At 44.8% G+C, this 27,501-nt stretch overlaps 1 protein-coding gene across 3 annotated transcripts in view; it reads right to left on the bottom strand.

Moving 5' to 3' along the window:
* Positions 1–27,501, bottom strand: part of CALD1 (caldesmon 1) — a 255,182-nt gene that overhangs the window by 39,438 nt on the left and 188,243 nt on the right. For 2 of the 3 annotated variants that reach the window (XM_030215003.1, XM_030215004.1), the window contains 3 exons: positions 17,038–17,184; positions 8,369–9,482; positions 7,072–7,155 (listed from right to left, as the gene is read on the bottom strand). In XM_030215003.1, coding sequence (XP_030070863.1) covers positions 7,072–7,155; positions 8,369–9,482; positions 17,038–17,184 — 1,345 coding nt within the window. The remainder of the gene's footprint in view (positions 1–7,071; positions 7,156–8,368; positions 9,483–17,037; positions 17,185–27,501) is intronic. The other variant, XM_030215005.1, reaches the window with a different exon arrangement.

Raw genomic sequence — 27,501 nt, 5'->3', positions numbered from 1 at the left:
CTGCTGGAGGGTGCAGAGAGCAGCCGTGCGCCTGTCGGCTCCGTGCTCCCTACCCCTCCCCTCCCTACCTCTCTACCCTCATCTCCCCTTACGTTCCTACCCATAACCTCCGCTCTCAAGACAAATCCCTCCTTTCATTACCCTTCTCCACCACCGCCAACTCCAGGCTCCGCCCTTTCTGCTTCGCCTCACCCCATGCTTGGAATAAACTCCCTGAGCCCATACACCAGGCCCCCTCCCTGCCCATCTTCAAATCCTTGCTCAAAGCCCACCACTTCAATGTCGCCTTTGGCACCTAACCACTATACCTCTATTCAAGAATTCTAGTCTGCCCCAACTTGACATTTCGTCCTTTAGATTGTAAGCTCCATTGAGCAGGGACTATCCTTTTTGTTTAAACTGTACAGCGCTGCGTAACCCTAGTAGCGCTCTAGAAATGTTAAGTAGTAGCAGTAGTGGTTCCCTGCTCCCTCTGCCCCGGAACAGGTTACTTCCTGTTCCGGGGCAGAGGGAGCAGGGAGCCAGTGGAGCCGACAGGCATGCAGCTGCTCTCTGCACCCTCCAGCAGCCAAGAATGCACCCAGGGGGCGGGCTTGATGCCCCGGGGAGAGGGGTGTCATGCCGGGGGGGGGGGGGGGGAGGGGTGCGCAGCAGTGATCCGGCATGGGTGGCAGCCAACCTAGGATCGCCACTGCTCTGGCCAAGTCACTTAACCTTCCATTGCCCCAGGTACAAAATCAATATTTGTATATAGTATGTAAACCGCATTAAATGTAGTTGCTAAAACCACAGAAAGGCAGGATATCAAGTCCAATTCCCTTTCCCTTAATTAGCAACAACTTGCATTTGCTTACACATCTGCACCTAATTTTTACAGCGCACAACTCAAAAGGGGCGTAGCTCTGGGAGGAGCATAAGCAGATCAGGGGGTATTCCCAGAAGTTAGGTGCAATATTAAAGAACAATGTTATATCCACATCTAAGTTGGTGTAAATCCACTGCGTAATGTTAGTGGCAAGATTTGTGCGCAATGCCCTTTGCAGAATACTAGTTAGCATGGATCTTATTGGCCGTAATGTTGGGCGCAATTTACTGAATCCAGCCCTATATACATTTATGCAGATTTATGTAATGCTCAAAGACTGATTTCAGAACCAGTGCTATAGTCAGTCCGGTGTTCGGGAAACCCAAAGTCAATATACATGAAATAAAACTGAATGTGCTGGAGGACCAGTGTGATTAAATGTATGTAATACATCCATCTGGCTCCGGAAATTCGTTGCCAGAGAATGTGGTAAAAGCAGTTAGCTTAGCAGGGTTTAAAAAAAGGTTTGAATAATTTCCTAAAACAAAAAGTCCATAAGCTATTATTAGGATCGACTTGGGAAAATCCACTGCTTATTCCTAGTGATAAGCAGCATATAATCTGTTTTATTGTTCTAGGATCTTGCCAGGTACTTGCGACCTAGATTGGCCACTACTGGAAACAGGAAACGGGGCTTGATGGACCTTCAGTCTGACCTTGTATGGCCACACTTATGTTCTTATGTGTGGGAAACCATGCTGTGCTTTTATGAAACTAGACTCTCGCTTCCATGTTTATATCCAGTCCTAGACATGTTCTTAGGGCAGCTTTACAGCAGAGTCCATGTCAGCTGCACAGGTAAGCCAGTTCCGGTGTTATCTCATGAAGAGATCAGGATAACTAGAACGAACACAGAATTTGTCTGCTCTCTTTCTTCAAGGTGTGTTTGTCTCCTGTATATTCTCCTGAAAACCTGAACTGGTTCTGTGCTCACTAAGAAGCTACAAAAGAGAGTCCAAATCTCCCGCAAAAACACACAAGGAAACAACAAGTCGAGCGGGGGATCTCCAGAAAGACCAGACTGAAGTCACAGATGTTGAAAGCCAATAAATTATTTTTGGCTTTCAACATCTGTGACTTCAGTCTGGTCTTTCTGGATATCCCCCGCTCGACTTGTTGTTTCCTTCTGTGCTCACTAAGACAGGGCTGGGAAGCCTGCCTTAGAGGCAATCCGGTAACAGCCAATTTCGGGAGGGCCTGGGCCCAAGATGGGTGGGCAGAAGAACTCTGCCTTGTCCCACAAGTGATTTGGTCTCTCCCTCTCTCACCTGCATGCCATAGGGTCTCAAATATCCCCCTCCCCCACATACCTTTTAAATAGCAGATTTTCAGGGGCAGCACTGCTCACGTGGGCCCCACAGCCTTCTCTCTGATGCAAATTCTTGTTTCGGCATAGGAGGGAATACATCAGAGGGAAGGCTGTGGGGCCCCTGAAAGCAGTATCAGTCGCTGCTCACTGCAGGTGAAGATCTGCTATTTACAAGGTATGCAGGAGGGACAGTTGTTGGGAGTTTTCGGCTGGTGGGGCTTGGGGATCCCTGTCAGCCACATCATAGGTGTGCTGCTACTGGGTGGACCCGAGCTCAAAGTGGATGGGCATAGGCTCACCCAGGCCCACCCTTGGCTACGCCACTGCCTACTACAGTCCAAACAGACTGGCTTGAGCTGAGGCCACGGCCTACTCTTGCAAAACGTTTTGCAGGCTCAGGCCATGTGCATCTCCACGGCAAGAGGTTTGGTGAGAAGGCTCGTCATGCTAAAGTCTAGCAAACCTTTCCAGAAAGCGAGATGCTGGGTTCACAACATCCCTAACTTGAGGTCTGTGGGTTTCAGTGTGGATCATAACCAAGGACGCTACCACCAAGCCAGTAGGGCAACTTCCTCAGCTGAGTGAACAGCCAGGGTTATTTTCCTTGGCTTGGGAGTGTTTTACCTGGCCGCATTTCAAAACGAGTTGCCACGCAATCAGGTGAAAATCATCTCACCGATGCCTACTGTACCTAATGCAGAGGTGGAAAATATTATCCTGTGGGCCACTGTGATAACTGCACCACAATTTGTGGGGGGGGGGTTTTTTGTGACATGAATGGGATCATTTTCTCCACACCGGTTTTCCACAATGCTGTTTCGCAGTACAGCACTGAACATGTGTTACAAGTACATCACAGAGGGAACACGTCTTCAAGCAATGTCCCTCCGCCCCCAAATGTAGGGTTACCAAATGGCTCCAGAAAAAGGAGGACAACATTGATCCAGTCCGGGTTTTGCTTCCATTGAAAGCAATGAAAGTAAAACCCAGATTGGCTCAATCTGTCCTCCTTTTCCTGGAGCCATACGGTAACCCTACGCCAAATGTCTTCAGCATCACTGAAAGCTAAAATGGAGTCAATTTAATTCCTCCTGTGTACCACCTTACATCTCTGGAAGGAATAAAGAGCAGGTTAAACTTGGCCTTCTCCTTATTTGCAAACAACAATACAGCGTCAGTAACAACCAGAGGTCGTCCCGCAAGGACCAGTTGGGCCTCCCAGTCTGCCCAGTTCTGTCCATCTACTCTGCTGCTGGAAAGCTGAAAACCTCTCCCATTTGTCAGCTCTGAAGCCTGGACACCTGCTTGATGTCTCTCCTTATCCAAAGCAGGTCAATGATGTTGTCTTTAATCTTTGCCCCCATTACCATTCTGGGTCAGAAGAAAATACTTCACTCCCATTCTTAAACCAAATACCCTGGCCCTCCCGCTAAACTAGCTTCTATTCATCTTCGTACCAAACCTTCTGTGAGGCCAGTGCATTAACCTGCACACTTTTTAGTGAGTTTGCCTTGCGATATGAATGAGCTCCTGGCCCATCTGCATCTAAACAGTTTCATGTGCCTTGATAAGGCCGGAAGCTTCCTGCAATAGCCAGCTCTTGCAAAACACATTAAAGGGAAACATTGATCCCTTTGCATGGAAGTGGCATTTGTCTTAAAGGGCTTGTCAACCTCCTAGCAGGCCAGTGACTCACTTAAACATCCTGGGGCAGAAACTTAGAAAAAAAGTGGCCTCCCACTAAGCCTCACCCCCTTAGAATCATAATGCATGCCCCCACATTCCTGTTACTAGGCTTAATTCCAGGTGATAATACCTGAATGGTGCAGGAGTCCCCTTTGCCCCTGTCCAGCTGACATGCATCCTTTTGAAAAATGGACTCACCTGACTCCTAGCTATATATAGTAACATAGTAAATGACGGCAGAAAAAGACCTGAATGGTCCATCCAGTCTGCCCAACAAGACAAACTCATATGTGCTACTTTTTGTGTATACCCTACTTTGATTTGTACCTGTCCTCTTCAGGGCACAGACCGTATAAGTCTGTCCAGCACTATCCCCCCTCCCAACCACCAGCCCCGCCTCCCACCACTGGCTCTGGCAAAGACCGTATAAGTCTGCCCAGCACTATCCTCGCCTCCCACCACCGGCTGGCTCTGCCACCCAATCTCGGCTAAGCTCCTGAGGATCCATTCCTTCTGAACAGGATTCCTTTATGTTTATCCCACGCGTGTTTGAATTCCGTTACCGTTTTCATTTCCACCACCTCCCGCGGGAGGGCATTCCAAACATCCACTACTCTCTCTGTGAAAAAATACTTCCTGACATTTTTCTTGAGTCTGTCCCCCTTCAATCTCATTTCATGTCCTCTCGTTCTACCGCCTTCGCACCTCTGAAAAAGGTTCGTTTGCGGATTAATACTTTTCAAATATCACCTCCTTTAGTGTTCAGCACTTGGGAGTGGGGCTATGGGGAAGGGCGAGCAGGAGGGCTGATATTAGAATTTTAAGAGATGGGGACTGACTGGGGTGGGGTTTGCAGTCTTTTTAAATTTGAGCCCCAGCATGAGGTTTAAGTAGATCACTAACCCAACAGGGATTAGGAACAGGAAGGCCTGATAAGACAGTGCCAATGCTGCCACACATCTCATTGAGGTTTGGTTATTTGGGGGGGGGGAGCCCTTTTCTGCAAGCCAGGTTTTGCAAAATGCCACAAAAATGCGCTACTGTACATGAATTTGCACTGCAGCTGCTCATTGATATGGAATTTAAATAAAGTTTCACAAATAAGTCTACACGTGAAAGGTGGGCATCAAAAAAAAGTGGGGGGCATTTTGTGCATTTGCCAATATTTTTGCAGCGTTTAACTTGTAAAGATCCTTTTGGGAAAACGCTTTGTACACGAATACATTAACAACCTCTATAAGTGTGGCGCTAACACCCACAGCCATATTACTTACCCTAGAGTGAAACGCTGACATCCTTGTCTGCGTCTGCGTTTCCCAACAGAAATGCAATGCAAGAAAATTTGTACAATTTCTCAAGTAGGGTTTTCAGTCTGCAGTTCGGAAGGTTAGATTTGCATTTTGGTCCAGTCAAATGATTAGCGTATTCAGGTAAAGAGTAAGAGGAAAGAGAAATCTTTAAGGGGTATATTTTCAAAAGTGTGAGCACATTTCAGGTGGAGGAGTGGCCTAGTAGTTAGAGCACTGGTCTTGCAATCAATAGGTGATCAGTTCAAATCCCACTGCTGCTCTTTGTGACCTTGGGCAAGTCACTTGACCTTCCATTGCCTCAGGTACAAAACTTAGATTGTGAGCCCTCCTGGGACACAGAAATATCCAGAATACCTGAATGTAACTCACCTTGAACTACTACTGAAAAAGGTGTGAGCAAAACCTAAATTAATAATCGTATAAACATAGTTTTATGCATAAACCCTGATTATACACATAAAAGGACTCCTATGGAAATTCCCCAGGGGTTGAGCACAGAATAAAACACATTTAGGTGTGTTTTTGGGCAGAATTTGAGCGGAGTCAAATCTATTTGCGTTCTTTATAAACTGCATGCTTTCGTGCGGATTGAACACATGTACATTTCTCCCAGCTCCTGAGCAGGAACTAATGTCCACGGCTTCAATCTTGGCACAATTTCTGCCGCTTTACTATGAGTATTTTGTGTCTTTATAAAGTAGGTTAGAGAGATGTGGTAGCCGTGTTAGCCCACTTCTAAAGGTAGTCAATAGAAATAGAGTAAAGTAAAACAAAACAGAGAAAAGAAAATACCTTTATTCAGTGGCGTTCCTAGCCTCGACGGCACCCGGGGCGGATCGCCGATGTGCCCCCCCCCGGGTGCAGCGCGCCCCCCCCCTGCGAAATGACACCCCCTCCCCCCAGGTGCACGCCGCTGGGGGGGAGGTGCCGCAGCGCGCGCCTGTCTGCTCCCAGTTCGCTACGCTCGCTAAATTCATTCGCTGCAACTCCCTCCCTCTGCCCCGGAACAGGAAGTAACCTGTTCCGGGGCAGAAGGAGGGAGCTGCTGCAGCGAACGAGAGAATTTAGCGAGCGTAGCGAACTGGGAGCAGACAGGCGTGCGCTGTGGCACCCCCCCAGCGGCGTGCACCCGGGGCGGACGGCCCCCACCGCCCTCCCCCTTGGTACACCACTGCCTTTATTATTGGACTAACTTAATACATTATTTTGATTAGCTTTCGAGGGTAGTCCTTTGATTTCTGATCTGACAAAGAAGGGCTACCTTCAAAAACTAATCAAAAAAAATGTATTAAGTTAGTCCAATAAAAAAGGCAGCATCTTATTTTCTTATGTTTTGTTTTATTCTATTTCTATTGATTACATAAAGTAGGTTAGAAAGAAGTACCTGTTATATAAAGTACCCTTTAGAATGCAAACCAGCTAGATGGCAATTGTCATAAAGTGGGGAAAAAGTATGAAATAAACTTGAAACATCACCTTTCCGTCAGCCACGTCCAGGTAAGTAGATTTTTGACTGTTGGGGAGGGATGTATTGCTCAAACATTGGAATGTGTAATGCCATTTTTCTTCAGTCTGTTAAATGTTGGTTCTGGTTGTTCTTTGTTGTTACTCAATAAAGAGGATTTAAATATAAAGTGGAGAAGGGGGTTCATTACTTTAAACCCCAGGGAAGGCTCATATTCCAGTGCAATGTACACTGTCCTACCGGCTGGGTTTGTCTGCATGTTTTTGTGCTGAGGTGCTCTATTGAAAATCTACCCCCAAAAGACTTCACATGTCTGGTTAATAAAGTGATAACAGGAGAATCTGAAGAGATTTCAGAGACAGAGAAAGGATTATTAGGCATTAGACACTAGAGAGACCCTCTGGATTCCCTGCCTTGTGCCGAGAAATGAATTTACCTCCTCTTTCTTCAGGCTTGAATGGCTTTTCTCCTCTTGCGCCTTTTCCTTTTTAAAGGCTGCTCTTGCGTCTTTATCTTCACCCTTTTCCATTTTTTTTTTAATTTTGAAAAGGACAGTATAAATCTAGGCTCAGGGTTTTTACGCACGCGCTGCCCAGGCTGTTAGACGGTGGCGGGGCAGGGGGCGGTGCATCCACTGATTGGCAGTCAACAGCTGCACAGCACATAATGCCAGAACCAGTGGGTGCCCCAAACTGCCCATCGCAAACTCCAGCTCCACCAGCCTGTGCTGCGCCTGATCAATAGGGCTGTACGTTTTGTTTCCATTTTCAAAAAAAACAAAAAAAAAATGGTGGTGTGGGGCATCTTTCATAGCGTCTTCCAATTCCACCTGGATTTTGTACATCTTCTTTGCTGCCGAACAGCTAAATGCTCTGTTTAACAGGACATTAGTCCCTGTTCCGGACAGCTCTGAGTATAATTCCGTTCCTTTAATTTTATGATACTTGCTCCTTTTTCAGTTAGGTTATCTAGATTTTTACCAGGAGTTTAGGAATTTTTACCAGACAGGTTTATTCTGGCAAATTTTCCATGACAAAATTACAGCCCTACTCATCTCTGCCAGTATGCTTTATGCTATTTGTGTGCTGCTGTGCTGTTTACAGTCAACCACCTAGGCGGTGCTGTGCTCTTCACTGTTCACACAAAGTGCTGCTGTGCTGTTTACAACCAATTACCCGGGTGCCTCTGCATTGCTCACTAATCACACCAGAGCATCTGTGTTGCTTAAAAAAAAAATATCGATCACTCAGGTGCTGCTGTGCTGTTCATCAGTCTCCAGGATGCTGCTGTGCTCTCCCATCTTTCATATACTGCGCTGTGATCATTCATGCACTGCTGCTGTGCTCACTTATCACTCATGTGCTCTTCTGCTGCAAGGTTAATTCCTTGTGTGTTTACTCAGGACTTTTGTGTACCATAGTGCAAAAGAACCAATTCCTCGTGCCCTTTTGTAAATACTGCAGCTGAAAGCAAAAGCGGCTATCTATGCAGAGCTCTAAACATGCAAGATTTTGAACTTGAAAGATCTGGTTCTTAAAAGTGACACTACTATGCAATGCCATGCCGACAGAACTTAGCAAGCAGAAGCCAGTGCTTTAGTAAAACGGAAAATGAATTACAAGTTTAGAGCTTGGCATGCAAGACAAGACTTGTGTCAGTGCAAAATTTGAATGCATTGCATTTCTAGCAAAACACAGGCATCTCAGACAACGGTGTGGAAGGTTTTACGGTACCTGTTTCCTTAGGAAGGCTGGTTGGGCTTTTTCTTCTTGTGCTTTCTTGTCTTTTACCTGTCTGTCTTCCACTTTCTTTTCTTTTTTTTCTTCTGTTTTTGTTTTTTCCTCTTTGTTTTTTGCTTCTAACTTAGCCTTTTCTTCTGCGGCTTTTTTCTCTTCTGCTTTTTTCCTTTCCTTTTCTTCCGCTGCTCTTTTCTCTTCTGCTTTTTTCCTCTCTTTCTCTTCTGCTGCTTTCCTCTCCTCTGCTTTTATCCTTTCCCGTTCCCTCTCTTCAGCTGCTCTTTTCTCTTCTGCTCTCTTCTCTGCTTCAATCCTTTCTCGCTCTCTCTTTTCTGCTGCTTTCTTCTCTGCCTCAATTCTTTCTCGTTCCTTCTCTTCTGCTGCTCTCTTCTCTGCCTCAATCCTTTCTTGCTCCCTCTCTTCTGCTGCTCTCTTCTCTGCCTCAATCCTTTCCCGTTCCCTTTCTTCAGCTGCTTTCTTCTCCTCTGCCTCAAACTTTTCCCTTTCCCTTTCTTCAGCTGCTCTCCTCTCTTCTGCCTCAATCCTTTCCCGTTCCTTTTCTTCAGCTACTCTCCTCTCTTCTGCTTCAATTCTTTCCTGTTCCCTCTCTCTGGCCACTCTCCTCTCCTCTGCATCATCATTTTGCTCTTTTTTTACATCGATTATCATATCTTGTTGCAGGTTGAGATTATTTATTTCTAGTGTCACTTCTACCTGATTTTCCTCACTGATGTCTTGGTCTGCCTTTTCCTCTTCTTTGGCATCACAAATGTCTTCCTTCTTCTCTTCCTGGCTCCAGTCGTTTTTCTGGGATGATTTAGTTACAGTTTCAATCTCCTCAAATTCATAATGGCCTCGGCGGGTTGCTTGCTTCTCTTCTTTCACTGTAGTCTCGTTTTCTTCTATCTCGTTATTCTGGCTCCTCCTGGGCTGTGATAAAGTTTCATCTGTTATTGTTGGGTCCAACTCTCTTTGCCGTTCTAAAGCTTCCTGTAGACGTCTTTGGCGTCTTTCCTCCCTTTTTGCCAGTTTCTCCAACAAAGCGGCTTCCTCATCGGTTGCCGTTTCAATAGTTGTAATAGGTGTCTTTTGGGTCAACTCTTCTGTCACACTATATAAATGTGAAAAAAGCTACAGGTTAAACAAGGACCATGAAAAGGCCAGGACAGGCACTCCACTAAGACGTTCAGATGAAATAATTGTTTATGGGGTAGATTCATACATAACATCAAGAATGAAGAGAATTTCTAAGAATCACGGGGGTTAATATTCAGTGGCTCAGCAACTACATAGTCATAAAGAGAAGGCAGAACACTCTACTGGAAAAAGGGCACCAAGTGAAAGGAGTAGAGTAACGAAACTTCTCATAGATGGTGTTCAAATCAGCGTTTATTCAAAAAGTCTTCTAAAACATTGGTGACGACCTAACACGATTCGTGTTTCGGCCAAATCGGCCTGCATCAGGGGTCTAGGGATATGTAATTCAATACGTATTTCCAAAAAATCACCAAAAGTTTAGAAACCAAACCGAGTAGATCTCCAAACACAGAGATACAGCACTGGTTGCTACATCCATGATTTCTTGGAAGTACGTATTGAATTACATATCTCTAGACCCCTGATGCAGGCCGATTAGGCCGAAACACGAATCATGTTGGGTCGTCACCAATGTTTTAGAATACTTTTTGAATAAACGCTGATTTGAACACCATCTGTGAGAAGTTTCGTTATTCTACTCCTTCCACTCAGCAACCACATAAAAATATATGGATAACATATTCATATCTTTATCCTGATTTTGAGCCCCATGCAAATGAGATCTCTGAATATGCCGGGGCACAACCTTATATGGACAACTTTGATGTATAAAGTTATCTCTTCTATTTCTGTGATCTGGCTTGGGCAGGCAGGTTATATATGTGGAAGGTCATTGTATATCTAGAGACCTAAGTGGTAATTCTATAACTTGGTGCCTTAGGGGTCCTTTTACTAAGCCGCATAAGCGTCTACGCGCGCCCAACGTATGCCAAAATGGAGTTACCGCCAGGCTACCACATGGCTCTTGCGGTAATTTCAGTTTTGGCGCACATCCAATACGCAGATCTGAAAAATAATTTTTATTTTCTGGCGCACACGGTATTTGACGCGCGTCGGTCATGACCACCCGGTTACCGCGTGAGATTTTACCACTAGGTCAATGGCTGGTGGTAAGGTCTCTGACCCAAAAAGGAAACGCGCCAATTTTGATTTTGCCACATGTCCATTTTTGGCAAAAAATTTTTAAAGGATTTTTTTGCAGACACGCTGAAAAATGGATCTGCGAGTGCCCAAAACATGCGCCGACACTACCGCAGGCCATTTTTCAGCATACCTTAGTAAAAGGACCCCTAATTTGGGTGCCACAAAGGGTTGCACTTACTATCGTTTCTATAACAGCTTAAGGGCACCCCTAAACCATGATAGAATACTGGCGCAAAGCTGCATCAGCGTACCAAAAGGGAGGCGCATCCACTTGCAAGAGGTCAGTGGCTACCTATGTTCACTGTGCAATGCGTGGAACAGTGTTTGGTAACACACCTACGACATGCCTGTGTTCCACCCACATATACACCCCCTGGCAGTTGCAAGCTAAGGGGCGAATTCTATATAAGGCACAAAAAAAGCACTATTTTATATACCATGCTTAAAGTTAGGCGCAGTTTATAGAATAGCGTTTACGCCCAGGAATCGCACCTAACTTTAGGCGAGGCCCCTTGTAACAACTAAAACCTGGTGCAAATGCCCACATGTAAATTTAGGCGTGAATGCCCTTCTTCTCTAACTATGCACGTAACTTAAAGGAACGCACCCGACCTGCCCACAACCCTCCCATTTTCCACAAACCCTTTCCTGATTCGTGCCTAAAATTTTGCCCGTACATTTTAATTAATCTAATTAGTGCCTATAATTGCTTGTTAAAAAGCCAATTATCGGTACTAATTAGCTTGTTATTCAATTAAAATTGCATGCGCAAATTGGGCACATGCCCAAATTTGCACGCAGAATTTTTAGCAACCTTTATAGAATTAGGGGGTGAGTTAAATGCACTGTTTATGGAATAGCACCTAATGCTTATTGGGTCCTTTTACCAAGCTGTGGGGAAAAGGGCACTGCGCTGGAGGTGTGGGACCGTTTTTCCCATGTGCCAGGGCATTTTTATCACAGCAGGTAAAAAGACCCCATGCACACATGGCCATGTGGTAAGGGAACTCTTACTAAATGGCCATGCGGCAGGGGGTCCCGCACTAATCTAGGGGTAACCGGGCAGCACAGAGCAAGTTATCACCACGCAAGCCATTTCCAGGGGTTTTCTTTTTCTCCCAGAAATGGCGCACGCTCGGGGCAGGACTACTAGCGGCAGCCACATTGGGCCAGCGAATCGCAAGCCCGCATTGGGCTTACCACTTCTCTGTAAAAGGGCCTCTGTGTGTCTAACTACCAATTAGTGGCTGCCAATCACGCTATCATTCTGTAAACTGGATGCAATACTGCCACCTAAATTGAGAAACCAGTTTAAGAGGAAAAAATGCCTACTTCAAGCCTATTTTATAAAAAAAACTAGTAAAAGACGCCCGTTTCCAACAGAAGGGAAACGGGTGCTAGCAAGGTTCCAGGGCCCCCTCTTCCCCCTCCTCCTCCCCCTCAACGGTGGGACCACAGGAACAGCGAACCACAACCTGTCTGAAGCGGCATCTGTACTTGCTGGACTTGAGTGTTGCCGGATGAGAAGAAGGTAAAACTTTTTAAACAGCAGCTGCCACCTACGAAGGGCTGGGGCACTCGCACACGTCCTCTCCTTGCACTCGGAGGCCACAGAGACAGAGGGAGGGAGGCGCTAGGTGGTGGAAATGGGAGGAGAGGGGGGCGTGGAAATCGGAGGAGAGGGGGTCGTGGAACTTGAACGGCAGTGGAACTCGGACGACGGGAGTGGAAGGAGGGAGGAGGAAGTTTGGGGATCATGGAACGGGGGGGGGGGGGGCATTTGATTACTCACCTCCAGTGGCTGCTGCTGGGTTCCCTTCCCTCTCACTTCCCATTGGTCCGCCCTGTGACGTCATCCTCAGGGCGGACCAATAGGAACTGTGTTACGAACCCAGGCAGCCAGACGGAAGTGCAGAGGTCCAAATTATTATATAGGATTTAGGCACCCTAGTCTATAATAATATGAACTAACAATGGATCTGGATTATTGTCAAATAGTATCAATTTAGTTTTGTCAGTATTTAACTTCAATTTGTGTTGTAACATCCAGGAACTAATGAATGTTAAACGTTTCTATGTTTCCTGTGAGGAAAGGCTAAAGCGGCTAGGGCTCTTCAGCTTGGAGAAAGGCGGCTGAGAGGAGATATGATAGAGGTCTATAAAATAATGGATGGAGTTGAACGGGTAGATGTGAAGCGTCTGTTCACGCTTTCCAAAAATACTAGGACTAGGGGGCATGTGATGAAGCTACAATGTAATAAATTTAAAGCGAATAGGAGAAATTGTTTCTTCACTCAACGTGTAATTAAACTCTGGAATTCGTTGCGAGAGAATGTAGTAAAGGCGGTTAGCTTAGTAGAGTTTAAAAAAGGTTTGGACGGCTTCCTAAGGGAAAAGTCCATAGACCATTTTTAAATGGACTTGGGGAAAATCCACTATTTCTGGGATAAGCAATATAGAATGTTTTGTACTTTTTTGGGATCTTGCCAAGTATTTGTGACCTGGATTGGCCATTATTTGAAACAGGATGCTGGGCTTGATGGACCTTTGGTCTTTCCCAGTATGGCAATACTTAAGTACTTATGTACACAAACTGCCTGAGCTAGGGAAGTAAATACAGGAATCATGACAGTAATATCACCTGCGTAAATATGAACCCAGGGAACGAAGCGTGGGAGAAAGCGGGGATCTCTGTGGAACACCACAGGAATGACTCCAACTTTCTGACAAAAAAACCCCCTACATTGCCTTAACCCTCTAAACCAATAAAGCACTTTATCAGATATTCCAATATCATTAAGTTCAGAAAGTAGAATATCATGATCCGCTAGGTCGAACTCTGAGCAGAGGTCAACTTGTAAGGCAAGAGCTCTACCATGCTTGCTGATTAACTGCCGAGCTTTATCTAGTAGCATTGAGATCACAACTGTCTCCCTACTACGCCATGATCTAAAGCCTCATTGAGTAAAATGTAACTTACTGTGTTTTATCAAGTACTCATTCATTTGAAAGCAGACTAACCCTTCCAGGAATTTGGCAAAAAAAGAATGGAGGCCACTGGTCTATAGCTAAACCCCCGTATCACCGGGACCTTTTATGATAGGCGTAACGATATTCTGACCCAATCTTTTTGGAAATAAACCTGCAGATAATAAATTCTGAATCCACTTATACAACAAAGCCATAAACACAAATGGTGGAGAAAACACGCATGGAGGACTAAACTCCAACACGCTAGAGGATCTAGAACAGTTTAAAACAAAGAATTAAATAAAGACCAATCAACAGGTAAGAAATTTGACCTGATTGTATCATATGCTGCTCCAGTAGAATTTGTAACGGTAGCACAAATCTCCTCTTTTACTACATTTAAAAAAAGAAGGTCTAACATTCATAATTTTAGGGCCCTGTTCACTGAGCTGCGCTATAGCCATGCTAGCATTTTTAGCGTGCGCTAAAAATGAGCATGCACCTTAGTAAACAGGGCTCTTAGGGATCCTTTTACTAAGCTGCGTAAGCGTCTACGCGCATCCAATGGAGTTACCACCGGCTACCGTGTGGCTCTTGCAGTAATTTCATTTTTGGCGTGCGTCCGATATGCGCGTCTGAAAAATATTTTTTTACTTTAGGCCGTGTGTATTGGCCTCGTGCCAAGTGGCATTTGACGCACGTAGGTCATTACCGCCCGGTTACCGCGCGAGTCTTTACCGCTAGGTCAATGGCTGGCAGTGAGGTCTTAGACCCAAAATGGACATGCAGCAATTTCCATTGTGCCGCACGTCCATTTTCAGCAAAATGTTTTTAAAAAAAGGCCCTCTTTACTGGTACCTAAAACATGCACCTACACTACCGCAAGCCATTTTTTGGCACTTCATTTACTATGTTGCTTCGTAAAAGTTGGAGTTACTCTACAAGGCTTGGAGTTGGTGTTGGAGTTGGAGTATGAAAAATTGGAAACCCTATGAAAGTTGTTTGGTGTCTAGGATTTTTGTTTCACTGGTTTTGAGTTTTCGAAATGATTAGGTCTTCATGAACGAAATTTCTAGTTCAAACAGGAGAATTTCTCTTTCAGATAAGTGAACATTTCTATATTTGTTATGGTTTTATCGAGACTGTTTTTGGATTTTAAAGAGAAGATTTTTTAGTAACACTTGCACACGGGGCTATTCCACTGATTCTAAAAAAGTCTCCAAAAGTTGCATGTGAAAATTTAGGCAATCACCCTATTTGCACGCACAATTTAATAGAATAACAAGCCAATCAGTGCCAATAATTGGCTTAACAAGCAATTATTGGTACTAATTAGATTTAATTGGGACTTATGCGTATAAATTTACACATGGCCCAAAAAAGGAGGCATAGAAATGGAAGGATCATGGGTGTTTGAGGGTGTGGCTTTGAGTTACGCATGTAATTATAGAATATGGGTGCTGTGCATGTAAATTTGGGTGTGGGTATTTGCACCTCATTTTCATCAGGGAATCTCCATTCAATCACTCAACAATTCCCACTACAACCCAATACTCCGGACTGACTGGCAACACAAGTAACTCGCATAGACAAACAGTGGAGAAAAAAAACCTCAGTTAAGCCACCCAGCCTGCCGTACGTTTAAGGCGTGGGAACTGCTCACCATCACAGGAGAAAAAAAAAACTCCACTGCCAACTGCACAAAGAAAAGTCTAACGTGTCAGTGTCAAGTCCCTGGAGCAGGGGAAATTAACACAGGAAAGTAATAAACCAACGGGAATTAAACGCAAAACTGGTTACGGCATAACATCATCATGAAAAAGTAACTCATTTTACAGTCTTCTTAATCTTCACTCCACAGCCAACAGCATGTCCACTAATCCCGTACACCCAACAGGGAGTCCCCGTTTTGCCGGAGCTGCATCAGGGGTAGCAAAGAATAAACCAGATCCTGCGTCGAGGCTGATACAAAGACCTATTGGCGTAGCTGTTAGTCCTGTGCAAGCCCTGTGCAAATCACAGCCCCTTACAATACCTACATGCTACGGATTTTGCATGTGTAAATATCAGCTTTCTGTTGTGTCTGATACACATAGGCGCCCGGTCTAAGAGGCTTGGAGAGGCTAAGCCTCCCCTGCTGTGCTCTGAGGGGTTTAAATTGTTAATTTACCTCCATCCTCACAGCAGGAGCTGCAGTGAAAGCCCTCTAGCCTTGTGAATCAGTTGTAGAAATTGGTTTATGGTTTGTTTACCTTACTGCTGGGAGAGCAAGGGGGGGTTGGCTGGAGGTGTCCTGGGTTGCCAGGGAGATATTTAACAAGGATGACTTCCTGACCTGCACTGAGGACAGATAGCAGCAGAATCGGATACTGGGCCAGCATGATCAGAAAAAGTCACCAGACAACAAAGGTAGAAATGATCATTTTATTTTCATTATAGTGTTTGGAATATGTCCACTTTGAGAATCAGGTGCTCAACATTAAAAGTTTATATTTATTTACTTATTTATGGCATTTTATCCCACATTAAACATGAATTAGGGTGTTTTGTGGCTCTACATGAGAATTGTGATGATATGATCCCTTGTTTCATACTGTTGACGGTCTGCATTTTCCGTATGGGTGGTATATTGGTGTATTAGGTTCTGCCCAGTGTAATATTTATGGTACAGTAAGGTTCTGCGTGTGTTTTTGCACAAAGTTGTGCATAGTGTTTTGCAGTTGAGCGATTGTGCTTAGAATATGCTTTGAGCAACCACTTTATTCTTTGACATATGATACATATCTAATATCTAAATTTAATAAAAGGTATTGTGACTTTTCAGACAATTATGAATTTAAGCTCCACCCCTGGACCCACCCCTAACCCCGCCCCCTTTAACTCCCCAAACAGTTGGGCCACCGACCGCCTATGCTGATACACATCAGTACATACATAGTAGATGATGGCAGATAAAGACCTGTATGGTCCAACCAGTCTGCCCAACAAGATACCTTATGCTCTGAGTCTATGATGTGATACTACATATGCATACTTGAATCTTGATTTGTCCTTGCCATTTTCAGGGCACAGACTAGCTTTGCTTCTCAATAAATGCTGGTATTTTACACGTGCAAATCATATCTACACCTTGCAAAATAACCACTCTAGGCACCCATGTGTTTTTCTAAAACAGATCAAAAATAGTTGGCTTCTTGCCCTTTGAACATAGGCGATCGGTTGTACAATGAAGCTGTACATGCAATCCACTCTGATTCACTGTGATTAGTAGCTGCATATTAAGAATAATGTGATGTCATTGATTCATTATCCTAAAATCCTTCTGTTCTCACTGCACATCGGTCACCTTGAGGCAAATGGGTCTGTTGCCATATTCCTGTTTCCCCTCTGACCCCAATCGCCTCTGTGATGGAAGATTTGAGCCACTGAATATTAATACTCTGTCAAAACATTACCTGTTCTGGGCGTTTACTTCTGTCTTTCCTGTACCGGGAACTTCTCCATCCTCGTCCCTCTGTAAGCGGAGTCTCTCCTGCCTCGCCCGACGGCGACGCTCTCTGGCCGCTTCTTCCTCATCATCATCGTTTCGCTCGTAGGAGAGCCTGTGACACAGACATTTAAAAACAAAAAACATGCAGCCCATAAGAGAGGCCAAATAGGACAGTAGTTAAAAATTTTTTTTTTTTTTAAAAAGGACAGTAGAGAGGGAAATTCTGCTGCTGAGAGTGGAAGGGCTCAATTTTCAAACGGAATTATACATTTACTGGCAGCCGGTACACATAAAGCTCCACTGTCCATTGGATATTCCGAAGATACACAGGGCAGTTCAACAAAATACACACTCACATTTCATGCCAGTTACACGCATGTCATTAGAATAATGGCATATACATACATATGTGCCAAATTTTTGCCTAAGTGTTATTCTGTACATATGTACATATCTTCCATAGCGTATCGTTTACACAACGTATACTGTACAGACGGGGTTGCACCATTTATGCACATTTGTGCTCTGTGACTGCTGTAAATGCTCGTGCCCACATTAGAGGCTAGGGGCAAAATGACCATTCGGGAATCGGGCAATGCCCCGAGGGCCCAGAGTCTCTAGGGGGCCCAGAGGCTCTGCTCGGATGCCTGGTGTGCCGCTGGTGATCTAGTGGCCTCTGCAGGGGGGAAACATGTTCTTTCCTGCCCGGCCTGCTGAGCTGCTGCTATTCACCCCCCCCCCCCCCCACCCAGCACCACCGTATTTTTAAAATGGTGGCAAAGTCTCACGAGACTCTTGAGGTCTGCGAGACTACTGCAGAAAGTCTCAGATGCCTTTTTGAAAACAGCGGCGCCAGCAGGCGGGGGAATAGAAGAAGCGCAGCGGACAGGAAAGAACGCCCCCCCCCCCACACACACACAGAGGTCACCAGAACCCCTCAGGTACGACTGGGGCAGTCAGGGCATTGGCTGCAGTGGCGAGGGGGGGGGTCAGGCAGCAGCCGGGCAGGGGGCCCAGACCACCCTGCCCATGTTATATAGGCACATATCTTCACTGTTACACTAGTACTGTATAAAGAAAGATAAGCACCTTGTTCCTTTACAGTTTAGGCTTCTTCTAGATGCCCACCAGGGTGAAACTACATCCACCCAGCCCAGCACTAGGGATGGGCAGTCATTCCAAACGAATGTCATTGGCCAAAAAGAATGCGTACTGTGCACACAGAGGGCTGGATTCAGCGTACCATTACGCAGGTCTTTCCCACATGCTAATGCCATTTATACTGCAACCAGCTATCATTTTCATTAATGGTTGTGCATTAATATTACAATCAGCACACAGCCATTTAAAAAAATTACCACGTGACTCCTTACTGCCACCTAATTAGGAGGTAAATAGATGCGTAAGAACATAAGCATTGCCGTACTGGGACAGACTGAAGGTCCCTCAAGTCCAGCATCCTGTTTCCAACAGTGGCCAATCCAGGTCACAAGTTTACCTGGCAAGATCTCAAAAAAAAGTCCAATACATTTTATGCTGCTTATACTAGAAATAAGAAGTGGATTTTCCCCAAGTCCATTTTAATAATGGCTTATGGACTTTTCTATTAGGAAGCCAGCCAAACCCTTTTTAAACCCTGCTAAGTTTACCACGTACTCTGGCAATGCAGGAATGTCCAATCTCTGCCCTGACACGCCCCCCTCCAAAAGAAATCACTAAAAAAAATAATTAATGCATGGTTAGTGGGGGCACATGATGAAGCTACAAAATAGTAGATGTAAAATGAATCAGAGAAAATATTTCTTCACTGAACATGTAATTAAACTCTGGAATTCATTGCCAGAGAATGTAGTAAAAGCAGTTAGCTTAGCAGGGTTTAAAAAGGTTTGGATAGCTTCCTAAAAGAAAAGTCCATAAGCCATTATTAAAATGGATAAGCAGCATAAAACGTATTGTACTGTTGTGGGATCTTGCCAGGTACTTGTGACCTGGATTGGTCACTGTTGGAAACAGGATGATGGACTTGCTGGACCTTCAGTCTGTCCCGGTATGGCAATACTTATGTACTTGATGTGCACAAATACCAAAACTAAGATGGAATGCATAAGTGCATTCTGAATTAGGGCTATTTTTGCTGCATTAAACACATATTAGTACTTAATGCACACCTTAGTATAAGGATTCCTTACTGCACACTCTTTCCTGATAACAGGTGCATGTGCACTTATTCACTCAGACACATAATAAACACAAAATAACTCCTCCTCTCTACAATTCCCTAACACGTCTGTTCACATATGAACCTTATTCTACCTGTCATTACCTTGTATTTGTTCATACCGGAATTGGCGAATGCCTTTACGGTACTATGTAAGCCACATTGAGCCTGCAAATAGGTGGGAAAATGTGGGATACAAATGTAACAAATAAATAAATATCAAGAAAGTGTGTGCACTATCTACAAAGAGCACGCACTCACTGACAGGAAACAAAAATACATTTCTGGCTGTCCATCCCAACCCAGCGCTTTATATATAGGGCCAAATTCTATAAACGGCGCCTTAAAAATTGGCACCAAAACAGCATGCGGTTAGTGTGATTCCATACGCGGCGCCTAAAGTTACAGCACAGATTATAGAATTCGCTCATCACGTGCCATTCTTGCAACTAACATTTAGATGCAGATCGGGTTCATTCTATAATAGTTTTTATGAAATACCCATTCCACACCCGTGGCCATCCCTCCTTTTCGACTGTGCACATGAGAATTTATGCACACCACATTATAGAATACATCTAGAAAGTTGTGTGTGTAAATTCTAATTAAAGCCAATTAGTGCCGCTAATCTGCCAGCAGGCTGTCCCTTCCTTAGTGTAGGGCAGACTTTGGGACCTCTGTGAATGGGGGCCCAGAGCCAGGACCATAGCTTGCTATGTGGGGTGGTGCAGCCACATAGGGTTGCAAAGGAGGGTGGGATGGCAAACTTGTGCCCCATCTATTGACATCCCTTGTTGACACATTGCTAGAGGGAAGGGAAATGGGACTTGATATACCGCCTTTCTGAGGTTTTTTGCGACTACATTCAAAGCAGTTTACATATATTCAGGTACTTATTTTGTACCAGGGGCAATGGAGGGTTAAGTGACTTGCCCAGAGTCACAAGGAGCTGCAGTGGGAATTGAACTCAGTTCCCCAGGATCAAAGTCCACTGCACTAACCACTAGGCTACGCCTCCACTCATTCCACCAATAAGAGCCAACCTCATCAGTGATGTCACAATGGCTTGATTGCCCGATACAGTTCCCCAGGATCAAATCCACTGCACTAACCACTAGGCTACTCCTCCACTCATTGCACCAATAAGAGCCAACCTCATCAGTGATGTCACAATGGCTTGATTGCCTGATACTTGGCTCACTTCTGATATTGTGATGTCATAAGGGAAATGGGACTTGATATACCGCCTTTCTGAGGTTTTTGCAACTACATTCAAAGCAGTTTACATATATTCAGGTACTTATTTTGTACCAGGGGCAATGGAGGGTTAAGTGACTTGCCCAGAGTCACAAGGAGCTGCAGTGGGAATTGAACTCAGTTCCCCAGGATCAAAGTCCACTGCACTAACCACTAGGCTACTCCTCCACTCATTCCACCAATAAGAGCCAACCTCATCAGTGATGTCACAATGGCTTGATTGCCCAATACAGTTCCCCAAGATCAAAGTCTACTGCACTAACCACTAGGCTACTCCTCCACTCATTCCACCAATAAGAGCCAACCTCATCAGTGATGTCACAATGGCTTGATTGCCCGATACTTGGCTCACTTCTGATATTGTGATGTCATAAGGGAAAGTGGAAAAGGGACTTGATATACCGCCTTTCTGAGGTTTTTGCAACTACATTCAAAGCAGTTTACATTTATTCAGGTACTTATTTTGTACCAGGGTCAATGGAGGGTTAAGTGACTTCCCAGAGTCACAAGGAGCTACAGTGGGAATGAAACTCAGTTCCCCAGGATCAAAGTCCACTGCACTAACCACTAGGCTACTCCTCCGCTCCCGAAGTGCAGAGGTCCCAAAGTCTGCCCAGCACTAAGGAAGAAACAGCCTGCTGGCAGATTTTGGGGCTTCCTTTCACCCTGGATCCCAGCATGGCTAACACCAGCCCTGCAGTTACCCATTATATTAACCAAGATAAAATGCACACACTGAGCCCACTCGACCAACCTGCTATCCATTTGCATCTAGGACAGCCTAGGTCTCAGTACAGGTGACTCCACAGTCTTACAGCCAGGGTGCCAGTCCAAGCCCTGTATTTTGAAGCATCAGTACTGACACCTGATCCATCACATTAAAAATTTAAATGAAAAGGAGACAGAGAGCAACATTTTTATAGGGCTCTGAGCTTTCCCTGAGAGCCAGTGGTAGACTGAAGGGTGTCAGGCAATAACGTTCATTCAGGTATGGCAGTGAAAGCTATGGCACCGTGATGTCATCAGTGTGGCCTCTGAACGAGACAGGCCATAGCAGTGTGAAGAATTGTGCTATTTTCTGTTTTAACACCCTGGAACCTTCTGCCCTGTATCCACACCAGCTCCATAGCAGTACAATCCCAATCCCCCTCCCCCTCCCGATTCTTGGATTTCAGTCCTCCCATTCCTCCCTGCCCATCCTTATCTCCCCCAATCAGTCTGCTTGACATGTGTTTTCTGCTCCGTCCCCAGGTCTCATGGGAAATGGAGTCCCTGTTACTTGCTGAGTTTGTCAAGAGATGTCCTTCCATTTCTCATCCTATTCACTGGCGCAGGTTAATAATCTCACCTCTCTCCAAGGGATCACACTCTAGAATCACAGCCTAGAAAATGAAAACCAGGACTGGATCAGGCTCCCCCCATGACCTGGAGCTTCCTCTTAATCGTGTATGAACAATGGTTCCCTTGCTATTTGATTTATAAATGTACAAGTTGGAGCACTGACTTGGGAGAGTGAGGCTCAAGTTTTCATGCAAGAGAGCTCCTTATGAAAGAAGCACAAGGCAAAAATATTTCCAAGAAAAGCAGCAGACCGGTGCGACCCAATGAAATGCTGCCTGCTTAAAGGATATATCTGATGGGGCCTACCGGAGAAATTCCAGACTTGGACCGTGTAACTTGCCAAATCTGTAGAACCTCTAATGGTTTTGCAGTTTTATTTAACTAAATTTTATTTAGCGGACGGTGCATTTGACATTAATTCTTACTGTAACAATTTTCTTAACTGCCAATCAAAAGAAGCTTGGCCGTCTTTGAGACTTAAGAAATATGTGACCATGTAAGGACAGAACGAGCACACTGGAAAATACTCAGCAGACCAGCTGTTAACAAGCGTATTCACGGCCACACTTTTTCAGCTAGTGCAGAATATAACGCATTTAATTCTGATTCTCATGGGTTCCTACATCTGCCACTGGCTGAGCAGCCATGAAACGTTCATTAGATTATCACTTGTCTTCAGAACAGAGGTTCTCTACTATTTATAATAGTATAACCCCACAATTATCAACACCCTATCTCAGACAGCCTGAAAATCTTCGGCGTTACATTGGACCGCAACCTAACATTAGAGAGCCAAGTGACATCCACAACAAAGAAAATGTTCCACTCAATGTGGAAACTCAAATGCGTGAAACAATTCTTCCCGAGGGAAACATTTTGCAACATGATACAAATCAATGGTACTAAGCCATGTAGACTACTGCAATGGAATTTATGCGGGATGCAAAGAACAAACATTAAAGAAACTTCAGAACGCTCAAAACACGGCAGCTAGACTTATCTTTGGAAAAACGCGATTTGAAAGTGCAAACCTCCTCCGTGAAAAACTACACTGGCTCCCAATCAAAGAACGCATTGCTTTAAAAATCTGCACTCTGGTTCACAAAATTATCTACGGTGAAGCCCCGGGATACATGACAGTCTTGATCAACCTACCAACTAGAAACACATCCAAATCTACACGAACGTGCCTAAATCTGCACTACCCAAGCTGCAAAGGACTCAAATACAAATCAATTTACGCATCCAGCTTCTCCTACATAAGCACACAACTGTGGAACGCATTACCAAAAGCCTTGAAAACTACGAACGACCACCTAAACTTCCGGAAAACACTCAAAACTAACCTGTTTAAAAAGGCAAACCCTGCCAATCCACCATAAATGCCTAATCTCTGCAACATGGCAAAACTAAAGAATGTAATGGACATAACACAACTCTTCCGTTGTACGATTCCCTAATGTGGCTGTGTCACATGAACTTTATCTTACCACAACATCACTTTGTATTTGTTTACACCGGGGTCTGCAAAGGCCTCTCCAGTACTATGTAAGCCACATTGAGCCTACAAATAGGTGGGAAAATGTGGGATACAAATGTAACAAATAAAAATAAAATAAAAATAAATGTATGTAGTAGGTTTGGTCTATTTCCAGATACATATCAAACATATTAAAAGGTAATATAGTTTATACTCCGTAGTGAATGACTTTGGTGTAACGTGCAAATTAAAATCCTTATATGCTTTCAACCTCACCACAACCCCTCCATCCTTCCACCTGCTCCCTTGTTCACCCTGGATATAAAAAGAGTTTTAAGCACTTCTTGAACTGAAAAGTATTCAACAAACAACCGTAAGACATATAAAAGCTGATGTCACAACGCCACTATTTAAGGGGGTGCTGCAAAAAACTATCCTTCTACGTCTGATTTTGCTTTTTGAAAAAATTACTGTCCCCTTTTGCACCTCCTTCAAGGTCTGCACAAGAGCAGTAAACTCTTTGCTCAGGGCTTAATAGGAGTAACGGGTCTTTAAAAAGGATCCAAAAATATATAAAAAAATATGGGTCCTCTTTTGAAAGTGCAGGTTCCACACATCAGTTCTTGCACACGTGAGTGCTGGGGTGATGCTACTCTTGACGTTTTGCTTTAAATGGTTGGTCCCACTGCATATTCAGAAAATGGGCATTTTCCACAACCCTTCCATGTTCAGCAGGCCTTTGGTAAAATTGTCTGGAAATTGTGACCATCCTGACTTGGACGTCGCTTCTCTGACCTTTGTGCCTTATGCAAAATTTGCCTTCTCCGTTTCAAATCCCACATTCATCTATCTTGATTCTTGAGCTTCCACTAAAGGGTGCCATTTTGATGTTGATGCTGGAGGTAGGTCTCTAGACTCCTGGTGACAGAAAGGAGGGATTCAAATATGGGGAGGATACAGAGGATCAGGGTGGTTCTGCACAGCATTTGGGGAGCTGAGGGGGGGGGGGGGTAACAAGCACAGAGGAGTTACAGACCATCAGAGCAGAGGGAAGACTTAGGTTAATGAACAGGCTCCTATTATGAGCCATTGGCCTGTATTTTACTGAGAGCAAGGGCTAGCAAGGCTAACATATTTCTTCAACATGTATACTCTGGAGGAAAGGAGAAACAGGGGTGATATGATACAGACGTTCAAATATTTGAAAGGTATTAATCCGCAAATGAACCTTTTCCGGAGATGCGAAGGCGGTAGAATGAGAGGACATGAAATGAGATTGAAGGGGGCAGACTCAAGAAAAATGTCAGGAAGTATTTTTTCACGGAGAGAGTGGTGGATGCTTGGAATGCCCTCCCGCGGGAGGTGATGGAGATGAAAACGGTAATGGAATTCAAACATGCGTGGGATAAACATAAAGGAATCCTGTTCAGAAGGAATGGATCCTCAGGAGCTTAGCCGAGATTGGGTAGCAGAGCCGGTGGTGGGAGGCAGGGATAGCGCTGGGCAGACTTATACGGTTTGTGCCAGAGCCGGTGGTGGGAGGCAAGGCTGGTGGTTGGGAGGCGGGGATAGTGCTGGGCAGACTTATACAGTCTGTGCCAGAGCCAGTGGTGGGAGGCGGGGCTGGTGGTTAGGAGGCGGGGATAGTGCTGGGCAGACTTATACAGTCTGTGCCAGAGCCAGTGGTGGGAGGCGGGGCTGGTGGTTAGGAGGCGGGGATAGTGCTGGGCAGACTTATACAGTCTGTGCCAGAGCCAGTGGTGGGAGGCGGGGCTGGTGGTTAGGAGGCGGGGATAGTGCTGGGCAGACTTATACAGTCTGTGCCCTGAAAAAGACAGGTACACAACAAAGTAAGGTATACACAAAAAGTGGCACATATAGGTTTATCTTGTTGGGCAGACTGGATGGACCGTGCAGGTCTTTTTCTGCCGTCATCTACTATGTTACTATGTATTATTTTGGACTGGTGAGCACAAGGAAAACGTGGGATTATTTCTATGCATTTCAGACCGTGTCCACACTTAACGAATCAAGCACAAGGTCCATGCTGTCAGTGACTCTTCTAGTCTGTTTGGGGAGAAATATGATGAGGAATTGGTGTGTCACAGACAGGATAGGTCACCTGCCATACCTTCTCTTCCAGTGGCGTAGCCACAGGTGGGCCTGGCTGGGCTCAGGCCCATCCAACAGTAGCACATGGTAATGAAAATGCTGCTCTCCACAATACTGGCACCTTCGCATGCTCAGTTTTCAACGCATGCCTGCTGCAGACTACCAAGGTGGAGACTGGAGAGAGGCATTTTCCCACCAGCTGAGATATTTTTTTGGTGTGGGGGTGGGGGAGAGAACATTTGGTGCCCACCCACTTCTTGCCTAGGCCCACCCAAAATCTGCTGTCTGGCTACGCCCCTAAAAGAATTAGTCATGTCAGGAAGTTCACCGGGCAAACATTTGCAGTTCAATGGTTTTCATTTGGGCTTCTCCTCCAGAGATTATTTCAGTTCGTTTCACAGATTTGTTTTAATTTAAAAGTTTTCATGCATGTTAGAACTTTTTAACTTGCATTAATGGACTCATGGGTTAACGTACATTACATTGATTTAGAGTTCACTACATTTTTTGAATGCATAGTTACGAATGCACATTCCTTGAAGAGTCATTTTATAAGAAAACTCTCAGGGTACCAATGGGGTATGGTTATGTACCAGCTGAATGGAAACCCATAAAATTTCATCCAGAACACAGCGGCCTAGTGAAACGGTGACAGTACAATCCGAGCCAGTGGTATTTGCACTATGAAAGCACTAAATTCTTTCCTGTCCTTGGCACAAAGTGTGTGTGGGTTGTGGGGGTGGGGGCTGATGGTATTATCTCTTAGGGTGGTAATGCCTTGTTGTACAATTATCTGACAGGTGCTAAAAATGCTGCAGAGAGGTAAATATCCCCCCCCCCCCCCCCCCCCCCAGAGAGAGTGATATATACACCCTTAGGCCGGTTCAGAAAGCTTTTCTATTGTGTGGGAATAAGAAAGCCAGGAAGCACAAATCCCACCTCTCTGGTGATTTATGCAGGGCAAAGAGGTTCACACAATCGTAGCCTGTGTTTGTATTGTGAATTATTTATTTATTATTTAAATAACAGGAAGCTAAACTTTAAATGTTCAGGACTAAAACTAAGACATTTTGAGCTAGACCTGTTTTTATAATGAATAAGGCACAAAAGGGTGCCATAAATGACCAGATGGCTCTTGGAGGGAATCAGAGGTGACCCCCCCCCCCCAATACCCCGCAGTAGTCACTGACTTCCTCCCACCCCTCACAAATGAGAATACAAACATGATTTAGCAACCTCTACGCCAGCCTCAGATCTTAAAGCCGGGTCTATTAGAGCAGAATGCAGGTCGCTGGAGTTGTGTAGTGGTCAGTGCAGTGCACCATGGAGTGGGGGGACTCTGGTCTCTATCTCCCTCTACCTGTCACATTTGTGGGAGAAACTGTGAGCCCACCAGACACCCACTGCATCCACATATAGGTGCCCTCTTCACTCATAAGGGCTATTGTAGTGGTGTATATTTGTGGGTAGTAGGTTTCGGGTGGCTCAGCAGACAAGATAAAGCAGCAACAGTGAGATGTGTACCTGGAAGCATGTTTTTGAAATCCCCTGCAGTGCCCCCTAGGGTGCTAGCCCCCCTCCTACATCCCAAGGGCTTGATTTTCTACATTTTTCACTTGGACATTTTTTTTTTTTAATGGAACAAAAAAACAAAACATCCAAAGCACAAAACCTTATTAGAAATAGTATTTTTGAAAAGAAAAGATAGCAGTTTTTCTTTTTTGAAAATGAACTTCTTTCCTATTCAGATTTTGGACGTTTTTTTAGCAGAACATCTAAAGTCGGACTTAGGTGTCATATCAAAAATGTCCCTCCACTTAAACCATCATGGGCGGATCAAATGAACTGAACTTAGACTAGGATGCATCTCAGAGATGACCTTCTGTGCCGCACATCAGAACTTGAACATCCCAACAGCAAGACCATCGAAGACGGGAGGGGAGATTTGGCAGTATAACACTCTGGTGTAGTGAGCCATTTTGGAATCAATAGTGTCACTTCATTGTTCACTTCCTAAAAAT

This window comes from Microcaecilia unicolor, chromosome 9 (assembly GCF_901765095.1).
Source record: "Microcaecilia unicolor chromosome 9, aMicUni1.1, whole genome shotgun sequence".
NCBI lineage: Eukaryota > Metazoa > Chordata > Amphibia > Gymnophiona > Siphonopidae > Microcaecilia > Microcaecilia unicolor.
The sequence above is the reverse complement of the archived record's forward strand: the minus strand, read 5'-3'. Positions and strand labels throughout refer to the sequence as shown.